This window comes from Volvox carteri, assembly GCF_000143455.1.
Source record: "Volvox carteri f. nagariensis unplaced genomic scaffold VOLCAscaffold_12, whole genome shotgun sequence".
In the NCBI taxonomy this organism is placed as follows: Eukaryota; Viridiplantae; Chlorophyta; class Chlorophyceae; order Chlamydomonadales; family Volvocaceae; genus Volvox; species Volvox carteri.
In genome coordinates, this window is record NW_003307555.1 from 329,923 (window position 1) to 341,604 (window position 11,682).

Below are 11,682 nucleotides of genomic sequence, written 5' to 3' on the forward strand. Positions count from 1 at the left end.
GCGCCTCCTCCGCGGAACGTAGCTGCTGGCAGGCGGCGTCCGTGGCCGCCACCGCCTCTGAAACCGACTGGCGCTGCTGCTCCAGGGCCGACACTCGCTGCTCTGTGGCCACGATCTCACGCTCCGTGTCCTGGGAAGAGCCAGGACGGGGTGGAGAACGGGGAGTTGAGAGGGGTCAAGGATTGTATGGAGCGTGGTGTGCTCGCAAGTATACAACCTGCGAAAAGATTCCGACCTTGACAGACGTCCGCCTGAGAGCCCCCGGGGCATTAGGATTTAAATCAAGCGCACTTCCCCCATCTCCCACTAAAAACCCCACCTTCTCAAGCGTGTTTAAGTTGTGGATGTTTTTTGTATCTATTTCGCACAGCCCTCTAGATTACTGGCCCTTGAGACCCCCTCAGGCTCCAGGTATGGGGCCCCCCAGGTTACACCTTCGGAGAGTAAAATGCAACTCAAGGTGCAACACACACACAAACACACACATACACACACAAATTTCGCCACGCTTCACGTCTCAGCCGTACGTTTACTCCTTGCGTTCCCACGCAGGTGGTGTTGTCTTTCCATCACGACCCCGCTCACCTTGATGGACCTCGCCAGGTCGGAAGTTGCCTTGTCCAGTTGGTTCCTCGTCAGGGGCGACACGGACGAGGCGGCTGGCGAGCTGCGGGAGGAGGTGGCGGAGGAGGAGGGGGGTGCGGTGGCCTTGGCCTTAGCCACTGTTGCCCGGCCCTTGACGGTGATGATCTCGCGCTTGAGCAGCGCCTTCTCCATGTCGGATACCAGCTTCTCCTGAGAGTAGTAGAGGCGCCGGCGAGGTTGGGGTGGAGTGGGGCGGGAGCAGGGTGGGCGAGGAATTATACTATGAAGATGAAGATGATGATGATGATGATGATGATGATGATGATGCAAGAAGCAAAGACTCAACCGCCGACGCCTTAAGCAGCACGCGGGGAGAAGTTGGAAACGCGGGTGGGAGGAATATACATACATGTTCACATATTCATACATGTGTGCGCATGCATGCATGTGTGCAGATACGAGTGGTTATGCAAAATGGAGCCCGGGTGGTTGACCGAAGTGTTGGCCGAAGGGTAAAGGAAATTGTGGAAGATTTGGATGGGGCTTGGAAGATTTGCATGAGTGGCAATAGGGAATAGCATGGGTGTTGGTGATAGGAAAAGAGGGGACATGGGGATTCGAAGGGTACAAGACTACACACGGCTACCGCCAGATGACCTCCTAAGAGTGGCGCGACAACAGATTCTCCCTCCACTCTTGCCTCCACACGAACACACACAGAGACTGCTTCCGTGTTCTTTCCTCGCGCCCTCACGTCAACCCCATCTTTCCTCGCGCCCTCACGTCAACCCCATCTTTTTCCCCTTTTCCTGGTTACCTGCAGTCGCATCAGCTCGCTCAGCCGCAGCTGCATCCGGTGGATCTCCTTCTTCATCTCCCCCACCACATCCTGGCCAATGCTGGGGTCCATCACCTCCGCCATCTCCTTCTCCAGCTGGATCTTGCGCTCCCACAGCATAATCTGCCGCTCAGCCTCAACAATCTCAGCCAGCGTGTCGCGCTTTGTCTGACGACCCTGCGGCGGTGGTGCCGGTGGTACCGCACCGGCGGCGGTTATTGGGTGAGATATCGGTATTGCGGTGAGGTGCTTAGGTGGGACGCAACAATCGCGATTCGGAAAAAGAAAGGAAGCCGGGGGGTGCCGCTCGAGTGGGAGGAGGAATGGGCGACAGTGTGGGGCGGGTGACGGAAGGGAAGACACACGTACACACATGCACACCACCGTCAAAGCAAAAGGACTAGGCTAGCCACTCCCTCCACCTACATGCACCGTCATGCAGTCGTCCTGCGAAAAGGCCAACAGGTACACTGCCCCAGGCCAGTGGCACGGGCGAGCCCAGGGACCCTATACACACACATATACGTCGTATCCATGGCCGTGATCTTTATCTTTACAAACGCCCGGACGGAACACTTGTTTCTTCGTCCGTTCGCTCACCTCCTCGATCTGGCTGTTGATCCTTGCAGCCTCCTCCTCCATCACCCGCAAGTCGTTCATGATGCGCCCCTCCAGGTTGAAGTTATCCTCCGCCAGGGCAGCCCGGGCTGCTGAGTTGGTGGCTATGAGTCCGTTGACTCGCTGCAGGTCCACATGCAGCCGGGCCATACCCGAGTTGAGCCCTTTGATGGCCTTTTCCTGACCCTCCAGCTGCTGCTCCAGGCGCCTGGTGTAAGGTATGAAAGTCTTATTAAAAGGGCCGTCAAGAAGCGTGTTCTGGAGGATGAAACGATTGACTTCCACCGGACATATCGCCCCAAAGGCCAACCTTCACCCCCTCTTCCTGCCACTCTCCCTCTCTCCCGCCCTTTGCGCCCTTTACCTCTTCTTCTGGAACAGCACCGTGTGTTCGGCCCGCAGCCTCGCCAGCGTCTCCGTGAGGCCGCCGTTATCGTTCTGAAGACCCACCAGCTCCTGTAAGCAGGACCAGCGGCGGCAGGAAGACAGGTCGAACACCGGTACTGAATCACGCGGAACAGCGGGGCATCAGCGACGGCTACAAAAGCAATAGCCGTAACGATCTAACCGGGTCAGCAACGAGGCAACCGGCGGTAGCGCGCGGGACGGCGTTCGCGCTACCTCAACTGCCAACACACATGGTTCTGCCCCTGCGCGTATATCCCCCTCTGAACCCTCCCCTCCTCCCCCATGCACGAAACCCGTTCCCCCGTCCAGCTCTCATAGAACCTTCCGTCCCAACCCGCGCCCGCCAACCGACCCCCCAACTGATTTGTGCTTCCCTTCCTACCCCTCTCCCTCCCCCTGCTGGCCTACACTATCTATCGACAAGATACTGTTCATGACTAACCGACTGGTCAACCGACCGGCCGACTTGCCTACCGCCCACCTGTTGGTAGTTGATCCACCTCCTCTGCAGCTCCTTGCTCTCCTGGCCCTTGGTGTCAATCTCCCGCTGCAGGTTCTTGATGGTCGCCTCCAGGGGGCCCGTCTCCTCACCCGTACCACGAGCGTCAAGGATGCGCTCGTACCTGCACCGCACGCCAACATCGTAACCGCCATCACAACCACCACCCCCACAACATGAGCAACAACAACAACAACAACCACGAAAAAGGCAACCACAGCAGCAGCGCATTCACGAGGACCACGTACAAATTTATCAGTAACTATAAGACCCTAATATGTATCACGTTACGAGTGAATAACACATAAGAAGTTGCGGGAAAGGGAGGAGGGTAGTCCACAATATCGTGTGTTCATGGAGGCTGTGTTCTCCCCTTGTGCTCGTGTGCGTCGCGTTTGCGTGTTGAGAATGTGTGGGTGCAAGGTTTGTGCTCGAGTGGTAGGTGTGTGTGTATGTATGTATGTGTGTGTGAATGTGTGTCGCACCTGCGGTTGAGGATGTCGATCTCGCGCGTCTTCTTCTCGATCTCGTCATTGCGGCGCTTGATCTCCAGCTCGTACTTTTCAATTGTACGACCCTTGTCCCGAAGCTCCTCGTCCAGCAAACCGAGCGTCTCCGCCAGCCGGGTGTTATGCGCCTCCGTGTTCAAAATGTCGACCTGCACAGGACAAACATACAGACAGGTAAATAGACAGGCAGGCAACCAAACACGAAGCGACAAAGGCAAACAGGCAAAGGTGGACGGGTGAAAACTGCCGATTTACTTTGGATGTTTGAAGGAAACGCCGCACCAAAAACTTTTCCCTTTTCCCCAATTCTATTATTTCCTCGGTGGGTTTCTTTCTTCCTTCCTTTCTTTCCTTCGCTGCCCTCTCCACTGCCCTTCCCACACAGATGTCACCACGGCTGCCGGGGGCCACACCGGGCTGGGCCTTATCCAGGAACCAACGATTTTCCCGTCCTAAAACCCTAACCCCCGTCCCCGTGCAACCGCACCTGCAGCTTTGCTAGCTCATTTTCCGTCTCCACCACCGCCAGCTCCTCGGCCCGGATTTTGCGTCGCAGCTCGCTGGTGTCTGAGGCGGTCTTGGACGTGGCCTTCTCAGCCGTCGTCTGGTCGGACAGGGCACTGAGCATCTCCTCCTCGATGTTCCGGCTCTCCCCAGCTACCTTGGTAGTGGCCCGGTCCACAGCCTCCGCCTCACCCTGCAGCGCCTTCTTCTCCGCATTCACCCGTGCCACCTCCGCCTCGGTGTGCTCCAACGATTTGGCCAGCTTAGACATGATCTCTTGGAGGCGAGCCTGGATTAAGATTCGAATTAAATGAAATCCGGATTTGGATTCGAGTTTGGGGTAGCAGGCGGGTAGAGCAGTGAGCAAGGGCCTTGCTCTGGGAGGTGCTTTGGATGTTGGCTATCAACGCCGGGGAGTGGGGAGCGTGCGTTGGGTTACGTGCCGTGTGGATGGCTCCCAGCGCGGGCTGATCTGCGGCCAGGGCTTTGCTCGTTACCCCCACTCTTCCCCACCACACGCACCCCCGCAGTACACACCCGCGTTAGTACCCTCACCGTACAGCTGTACTACCTATCACACACCGCCGTACCTGCCGTTCCTGGGCCGCCTCAATCTGCTTCTGCACAAACACCGAGTCACCCTCCACCTTCCGGACCACCGCCGTAAGCGCCTCGTGCTTGAGCTGCTCCTTGATCACGTCCTGTGTCGCGACAGGCAGTGGAGATGTGGCGGGCAGTGGAGGTGGTGGGGTCGTCACACCAGAGCAACAAGATTAGAACGGGGCCAGGAGACGTGCCATCAACCACATCATGTGGCCGAGCACCTCCACATTAGCCCCGCAAGCTGCGCTTTTCACCGGAGGAGATTAGTGTACCCAAGCCGCGGTATGCAGTCAAGACACTTGTTCACCGCTACGAGAGGCACCCTGAAATGACAGCAACGCCCGCGGATAGGTTGCCAGCACGTCCTCACGAGTGCAAACCGAAACCGAACTCCCTCTTGAACGCCAGCAGTCCGTGCTGCTGTGCATTCCATGTCCACATGGTGTGTGATCGTCGCAAATTCATAGGCACGCACCTTCTTGTAGCCATCAATCTCGAGCGCCAGGGACAGCTCCTGCTGCTGCTGCTCCCGCATGCCGTCCTGAATGGCCGACAGAGCCTCGTCACGCCTGTGGCCGGCCGGTGAACGCGGGCCAGACGGTGGATGGGCAGTTTAATTGGTGGTTATCATGCTTTTTGGCAGCTTCCTGCCAGGCAGGAAGGAAGCCAGGCCGGGCAGGAAGCTTTGCAGAAAGCTTCGGGAAGGGAAGCCAGGAGTAAGCTTCACACGGAGCTAAAGGTATCTGGCAAGTGCGAAGGCCCGCGGGAACATGAGCGTGCAGAAGACGACCGAAGGACTTGGGAGTCTGGCACAAAAGGGCCGAGGGTTCGCGCCTGCACAAGTCGAGTAAGGTCCACTTGGAGCCTTCCATTGCATCCCCGGGGGTCCGTGTTCATGTCGGTTCAGGGTCCGTCTGTCTTTCCCTCCAACCCCTTTCCTGCCGGATGAGTCTCACTTCTGTATAGCAAGCAGGCTGCTCTTCCACTGCGCCACCAACTGCTTCTTCTCAAAGTGGACGTTCTCCATCTCGGCCTGCAAGCAGAGTTCCGACACCAACAGCACGTGATACGCCAGCGGCAAGAGGAGCGTCATGACGGATCGTGGGGGACGCTCGCAGCTCAGGCACGCGTGCAGCTCAGCCAGCAATCCCTGTGACGGATACCCATTCACAGGATGCCAGGATGGGATATTCCCGTTCCCAGCCCATCCTCTCATGCTTTACAACACGCACGACAGGACAAGGGAGACATGAGAGGCATGTGGGGGAACATGAACACGGCGAAAAGAGGTGAACAGGCAGGTAGGCAGGCGGGCAAGAGGAGCCAGGCAGGAACGGACCGAGCCAAAGGCAGCGATGTATGAGCCGGCAACTGTTATCGTAGCGAGCGGCGAGGGACCAGGAAGCAAGGTGGGCCCTCCTCTGCCCCCTGAAACCCATCGATACAATCCAGAGGGTTTCTTTTCCCCACATAAAACCCGCGTCATACTGGTCCTTGTGTGCATGCATGCATGTGTGGGGTGTGTGCGAGCGCGCGGCGATGACTCTGCTGCTGCTGCTGCTACAGCAAACGCACCTCGGCCTCTGCGAGAGTCTCCAGTGCAGCGCGCGTCTCGCGTTTCTGCGCTTCTAGCTGCGCGGAAACCAGCGACAGCTGCTGCTGTGCGCTTTTGAGGTTCTCCTGCAGCGTGTCAATCCTGAGGATGGCGATAGGGGACACGAGCAACAGGGTTACGGACCTAGGGAAGAAGTGCCGCGGGCTCGGATGTGACTACCTCAGATGCTCACGCGGGGCGGATGGTGACAAGCAGCCCGAGGACAGTCGAGGACAGACCCAACGCAGGCCCCAGGCAGTCCTGATTCAGGGCCCTTAAGGGGCAGATGGCCAACCTCAAATCGGGCCAATTTCACACGCACAATAAGGCTTTGAGAACCCAAACAAGGTTAACAAGGTCCAACCAACTAAGCTAAAATCCAACGGGAACCAGATCCAAACTGGATCGCATACAGACTGCACCAGGACGACTATCCCAGGTCCCGCGTCCATCAGGCAAGGGCCGTCCCAGGCTTGGGCTAACGGCCAATCCAGGCTTGCCGGAGGCCTCCGCGACCTCACCTGAAGTCTTGATCCATTTTTGCCTTTTCCATCTTCTGAACCGCCTCTTCCGCTGCGTAGGCCGCCCGCCGTGTCACCGCAATCTCGCCCTGCGCTCACCATCATCACCATCGTAAGTAAGGTCAGGCCGGGTCACGTGATCGGAGCGTCGGTCAGTTGGCGGAACCTTGCGCTGCACACAGGTAACCTACACACCGCCCCACACGGCCCCCTGTGAAAGACACCTATTCCTGCCAAGCTTTCACGCACGTTTTGCCTGCATGTCTGAGTCTGAAACCCTAGGGCTCACTATACTAACTTTCTTACCCCCGACTCCCCACCCAAAGCAGAGGGGATCCGTGCCTTTCCCTGCCACCCGAAAGGGGGGTTACGATGTCTTTCTCTCGCACAGCCCCAAATCTCGCACATCCAGAGCGCAGACCCTCAGACTCACCTTCATGGCCTCGTTGTACTCCTCCACCTGCTTCAGAGTCGCACCCAATCGGTCCAGCTCCAGCTGGAATTTCTCAATCTGTTTGTGTGGCAACAAAAGTGAAATTGGGAGATAAATTGAGGGCATGGACCTTCCTTCAAGCCTTCTGTTCTGTCTCCATTGAGCAGAAGACAACACTTGGGTCACAACGCTGAGGGGAGCTTCCATGAGGGGCCACCGCACATACCGGCCCTGCTTGTCATAATGCCACATACCCACCCCCTTCGTCTTATTGCCTGCCCCAGCACCATCTCACAGCATCGCCACCTTCGGCACTTCCCCCATCGCGGATCAGACCATCAAAACCAACTCATAGCACCAAGGAGTTCCGCTTTTCTTCGCTTTCTGTAGGATAGCCCTTTGTCTCGCGTCTGCCCACCACCTAATCGCCCTTCAGCACTACAGCGCCACTTTTTACTACGGGCTCTAAGCGACACGCTTCTAATTAAAATCCACTTGTGAAATTCAAGCTATGTATAACACGTCGCTGGACTACGGAGCTTGCTTCCGTTAGGCTATTCGTGTAACCCCGTCAGCATTTCCCGTGTAGCGGCTCAGATGTTTCAAGGACGCATCACTCACTCCTGTGGACTTAGAATACCGCACCGCAGGCAGTCGTGTGCTAGCGGCCACCGGCAAACCAAGGGTGCACTCATGCTTATGCTGGCACACAGGCTTCGTTTGCTGGCGTCCCCAAGCCGCCGCCACCCCGGCGCAAGGCCCAGCCGCCCTAGGATGAGTACCCGCGCCGCCACCAATCGCGACTCGACTCAACGCCCAAAAGCTGCCAACCACTTTCAGATCCGTCGGGATCTGCCCGAGCAGTACCAGTATATAAGAATAACCACCTCCAAATGGGCGGTTGCAAGCCGCTGAACCACGCACCAATCCCTTTCTTAATCTTAATGACGTCCTGCCTGTCCCTAGGTCCCAACGCCTTCTGGCCCAGCTCCTCTTGTGGGTCATAACACCCCAGGCTGTGGAGCTGAGGGTTGGATTTGGACCTTAGCCCCAGCCGGCTGTGACAAGTAGGGGAACGTGCTGCAGGAGTCCATGTGCACCCTTCATGGTTGACATCTTGCATGCGCTACAGCAGCTGGTTGGAGGGGGCCCTTACTCCGCGGGACGGTGTAGCGGTGCCGTCAAGGCTTACACTCTATCCAGCCGTCTGAACTGGCAGGGGCTGCTGTTGGAATGGGAGGTTTGCATAGCCCAGATAGGCCGAATAGCCCCCTTTAGCCCGATATCGGTACGCACCCGTGTACGCTCCCCCTTGGTGTCGCCCTCTTCCACGACGAGCTGCTGTCGGAGCTGCTGCAGCTGCTCCTCACACTGGCAAAGGGTTTGGTGGGCAGGGGGGATTTGGCAGCCGGGTTTACGTCGGTAGAGGGCGGGCACATCCACGATATCGTGGACGACGGGGGTGAGGGCTTTTGAAAGTATGACAGGCTATAGGGCGTAAGGCAAATGCCAGCGTAGGACAACAAAGCGGACTCAGAACAGTTGCCCGGATTATGGAACGCGTCGAACGGGTCCTTACTCAGGTGGGTCCGTACTTGCAATCACCCATGCTGGCTTTGTGATGCAAAAGAAATGATTCGGCAGCCTGGTGCTCGCAAAAGACCTCGGAGTGCTTTCACATGCTCAGACGCCAGGTCAACTCGCTTACTTGCTGACGTTCCCGGTTGATGACCTGGTAATTCTGGTGGGTCTGCTCAAGGGCAAGCTGCAGCTTGGCGAGGTTCTGTTGAAATCCATACAGCTCAACGCCCAAAGCCTCTCGCTTTGACTTGGCTTGCTGCACGAGCGTAAGCAAAGAGGGCGCGTGTCGACATGGAAGGTTTTCCGCAGCTTTTCGACATCCTCTACGAATGTCCACGATTGCACCTTCAAAGCATTGGCTTTCTCCCGAAGGTCCTCCTGCAGTCGCGTGCGGTTTGCTTCGAACTGTGCTTTCAGCCCTTCCTGCGCCCGGCGCAGAAGCGGGTGGTCTGGTCGAAGTCCTCCATCAGCTCCAAAGATACGAGCATCTATAGAATCAGTTGTGCTTGGCTGTTCAGGAGGCGGTTCAGCCATTTGTTCTCAAAGGTTCAACGGTTCCAAAAGTGTTTCACAAGCTCGAAGAAATTTACGATGAAGGATTGACTGCTATTAAGATTATTAAGTTACGCACGAGAACAAAAACAGGTTCGGTGTCAAGAGCGATTTGTGGGTCGTACATAACTGTATCACCAGCTAAACTCCAAATGCTCCCTTGGCAGCCTTATTTCTGCCAAGCTATAACATTATTTGTTATAGGTTTTAAGGATAAACTTTCTCAGTCTCAGGCTGATTAACTACAATGCCCAACAAACCCGTAGAGACTGCTGGTCCAGAGGCTAAATGCTGTCTGGGCGTTACATACTTTAACAGAGCTCTAGAGCGTAGTGGTAAAGCGCCGGTGAGCAGGGATACCGCTGCTATGCAGCGCCGGAGTGACGATTGGTCGGCCATTAATGCAATTCACGCTTGCATGGCCGTCGCAGAAATGCATGGGTCTCGCTCAATTTAAGCACGGGGACCAGGACAACGATGATGTCAGGATGCTGAACGAGGCGACTGGCGACTTTAAGGTGCAGGACTAGTTCTATAGGTGGCGCTGTGCGTGCAAAGAGTGATATAGAGCCTGTGGCCTTCAGGTTGCAAAACGGTATAGCGTCATGCGTGAAGCGTCAGCATCACGCTTACGAACTGCAGGGTGACCGCCTAGCTTTTGCGTGGCACAACCTCAAGTCCATACTTGTTTGACGTGTGCGTTTGCGCAAAGTTTCCAAGGCTTGGTTATGAACGCCTCCAGCTTTGTTGATCGATGGCTAATGCGACTGAGCGTACATTTGCCGGTCGCTAGTGGTCGCTAGCCGTGACTGCCTACTACACGCCTCAGGAGTAAGTAGGTTTGGCTGTCTTCCATTGCTTTTTTATTCGCAGTATTACTGCGTGGGATACTCTTCACACCCGACACACTCAAAACCTGCTCGTCAGGGACAGCCGACGCAAATGCCGTTCTGCGAGGTAAGTCGTGAGCACGAGTAATAGTCAACTGCAGTACGTGTAGACATGTGGTGATCTTCAAGCACCACCTGCTGTGCGCAGGGAGTAGAAATCGCCATCACGGAGGAGCGCGTGCCAGTTGCCCCTACGGCAGGTAAGACGCTAGGGCGGTTGGTCGCAAGATGTACCCGATTTGTCGCGAGGCATACTGCCACACGTCAGCCTTTCTCCTCCAACACCAACTTCAGCACACTCCAATAGAGTATCAGCCGCCAAGCTTATTTAACCGATCCGCTCGTTTTCCAGCTGAAGACGGGTCATCGAAATCAGCCTCCTACGCGTTTTACCTTTCCCTGCCCAACGCCTTACTCGTTTGCACACAACTAACCATGATAATATAGCCATGAAAAGTGCCTATATTCAACCTGGTGTGTCCATTCTCCATTCCTTGTCTTAGGCTCTGATTCTGGGCCCAGCATACAAGGCGGCTCCTCGCCAACTGTGGGACACGGCAGCGGCGGTGTAGCGGCGCTGCCTCCAGCCACCGCTGATCCGTCTGAGGAGGATCGCAGCCTCCAAGCGCGCTTCCGGAAGCAGTTCCGTCGGAATTCGGACAGCCTGTCCTCAGCAGTTACAGGCGAGAAGCTACCACCGCTACCAGTCCAGATTCGGAAGTATGACTCCCTATCCGAGGCATGCGGCGCGTAAGTATAAGGACGTGTTAAATCCAGTCGTTGCGTAATCAGTGTCATTGTGAGGCAGAGCTCCTCAGTGCCTCGAGGAATGGACCTATCGTCTAGGTGCTGAGGTCGCCGCCTCGTGCGCAGCTGGTTCAGTGTAACAACACGAAAAGCCAAGAACAACATATAGCATCTCGGGGCTTGGTTTATAGGAAGGGTTTTTCCATACTGGACGAGTCACACCACACGGGTCATGACCGACATGCAGATGCTCTCTGTTGGGGACGGTTCGCTGTGTGGATGAGCTGTTGTACTGCTATCCTCTTACGTCTGCAGGTTTACTGACGCTGCGACTGTCAACCTGCTGAAGATGCGAGTCGTGGCCGAGTTCATTACCCTTCGGACGATGGACGCTGCCAAGCCGATTTGGGAGCGCTTCCGCTCCGAAGAGGAGACCGAATGAGGGAGAGGGAAGGTGGAGATGGGGAGGGAAGGTGGAGACCGGGGTGTGGGGGCGGCTTAGCGTGGGCCAGACAGGCACGAGTTCGCGCGAGACGCGATGGTGGCGGCCGGGCTCCGTGGTTGCACACGGCGGAGTCCGGGGGGTTGCAGGAGTGCCTTATAACGATCTCGGATATGGGCATGAATTGGCTGACGGTGCGCGTGTGCATGTGCGTGTGAAGGACACCGGCCTGGAGCCCTGCTCCAGGGGGGGTTCTGGCTTGCAGATGTTGCAGCATCGCACAGGCGTTGAGTTCCCCATGGGGTAACAGGTCCCTCGGAACTGCGGTATCGAGGGCGCAGCACAATTAAATATGGAG

The 11,682-nt window shown here is 56.6% G+C and overlaps 2 protein-coding genes across 2 annotated transcripts in view; one reads left to right on the forward strand and one right to left on the reverse strand.

The window, feature by feature from the left end:
• Window positions 1-9,227, reverse strand: part of VOLCADRAFT_116997 (uncharacterized protein) — a gene marked incomplete at both ends in the record, with an annotated part of 10,020 nt that extends 793 nt beyond the window's left edge. Inside the window, 18 exons of the mRNA XM_002948978.1 lie at window positions 53-130; window positions 586-795; window positions 1,403-1,600; window positions 2,024-2,249; window positions 2,406-2,497; window positions 2,931-3,072; window positions 3,434-3,606; window positions 3,945-4,114; window positions 4,154-4,250; window positions 4,552-4,662; window positions 5,040-5,133; window positions 5,521-5,714; window positions 6,140-6,260; window positions 6,680-6,768; window positions 7,113-7,190; window positions 8,409-8,483; window positions 8,821-8,949; window positions 9,039-9,227. Coding sequence (XP_002949024.1) covers window positions 53-130; window positions 586-795; window positions 1,403-1,600; window positions 2,024-2,249; window positions 2,406-2,497; window positions 2,931-3,072; window positions 3,434-3,606; window positions 3,945-4,114; window positions 4,154-4,250; window positions 4,552-4,662; window positions 5,040-5,133; window positions 5,521-5,714; window positions 6,140-6,260; window positions 6,680-6,768; window positions 7,113-7,190; window positions 8,409-8,483; window positions 8,821-8,949; window positions 9,039-9,227 — 2,466 coding nt within the window. The remainder of the gene's footprint in view (window positions 1-52; window positions 131-585; window positions 796-1,402; window positions 1,601-2,023; window positions 2,250-2,405; window positions 2,498-2,930; window positions 3,073-3,433; window positions 3,607-3,944; window positions 4,115-4,153; window positions 4,251-4,551; window positions 4,663-5,039; window positions 5,134-5,520; window positions 5,715-6,139; window positions 6,261-6,679; window positions 6,769-7,112; window positions 7,191-8,408; window positions 8,484-8,820; window positions 8,950-9,038) is intronic.
• Window positions 9,228-9,492: 265 nt separating this feature from the next.
• Window positions 9,493-11,324, forward strand: VOLCADRAFT_89271 (uncharacterized protein; the record flags this gene model as incomplete). Its single annotated transcript, XM_002948872.1, has 5 exons — window positions 9,493-9,591; window positions 9,677-9,763; window positions 10,284-10,335; window positions 10,639-10,885; window positions 11,198-11,324. 5 exons carry the CDS (start codon window positions 9,493-9,495, stop codon window positions 11,322-11,324), a joined length of 612 nt encoding a protein of 203 aa, XP_002948918.1.
• Between the last annotated feature and the right edge of the window lie 358 nt (window positions 11,325-11,682).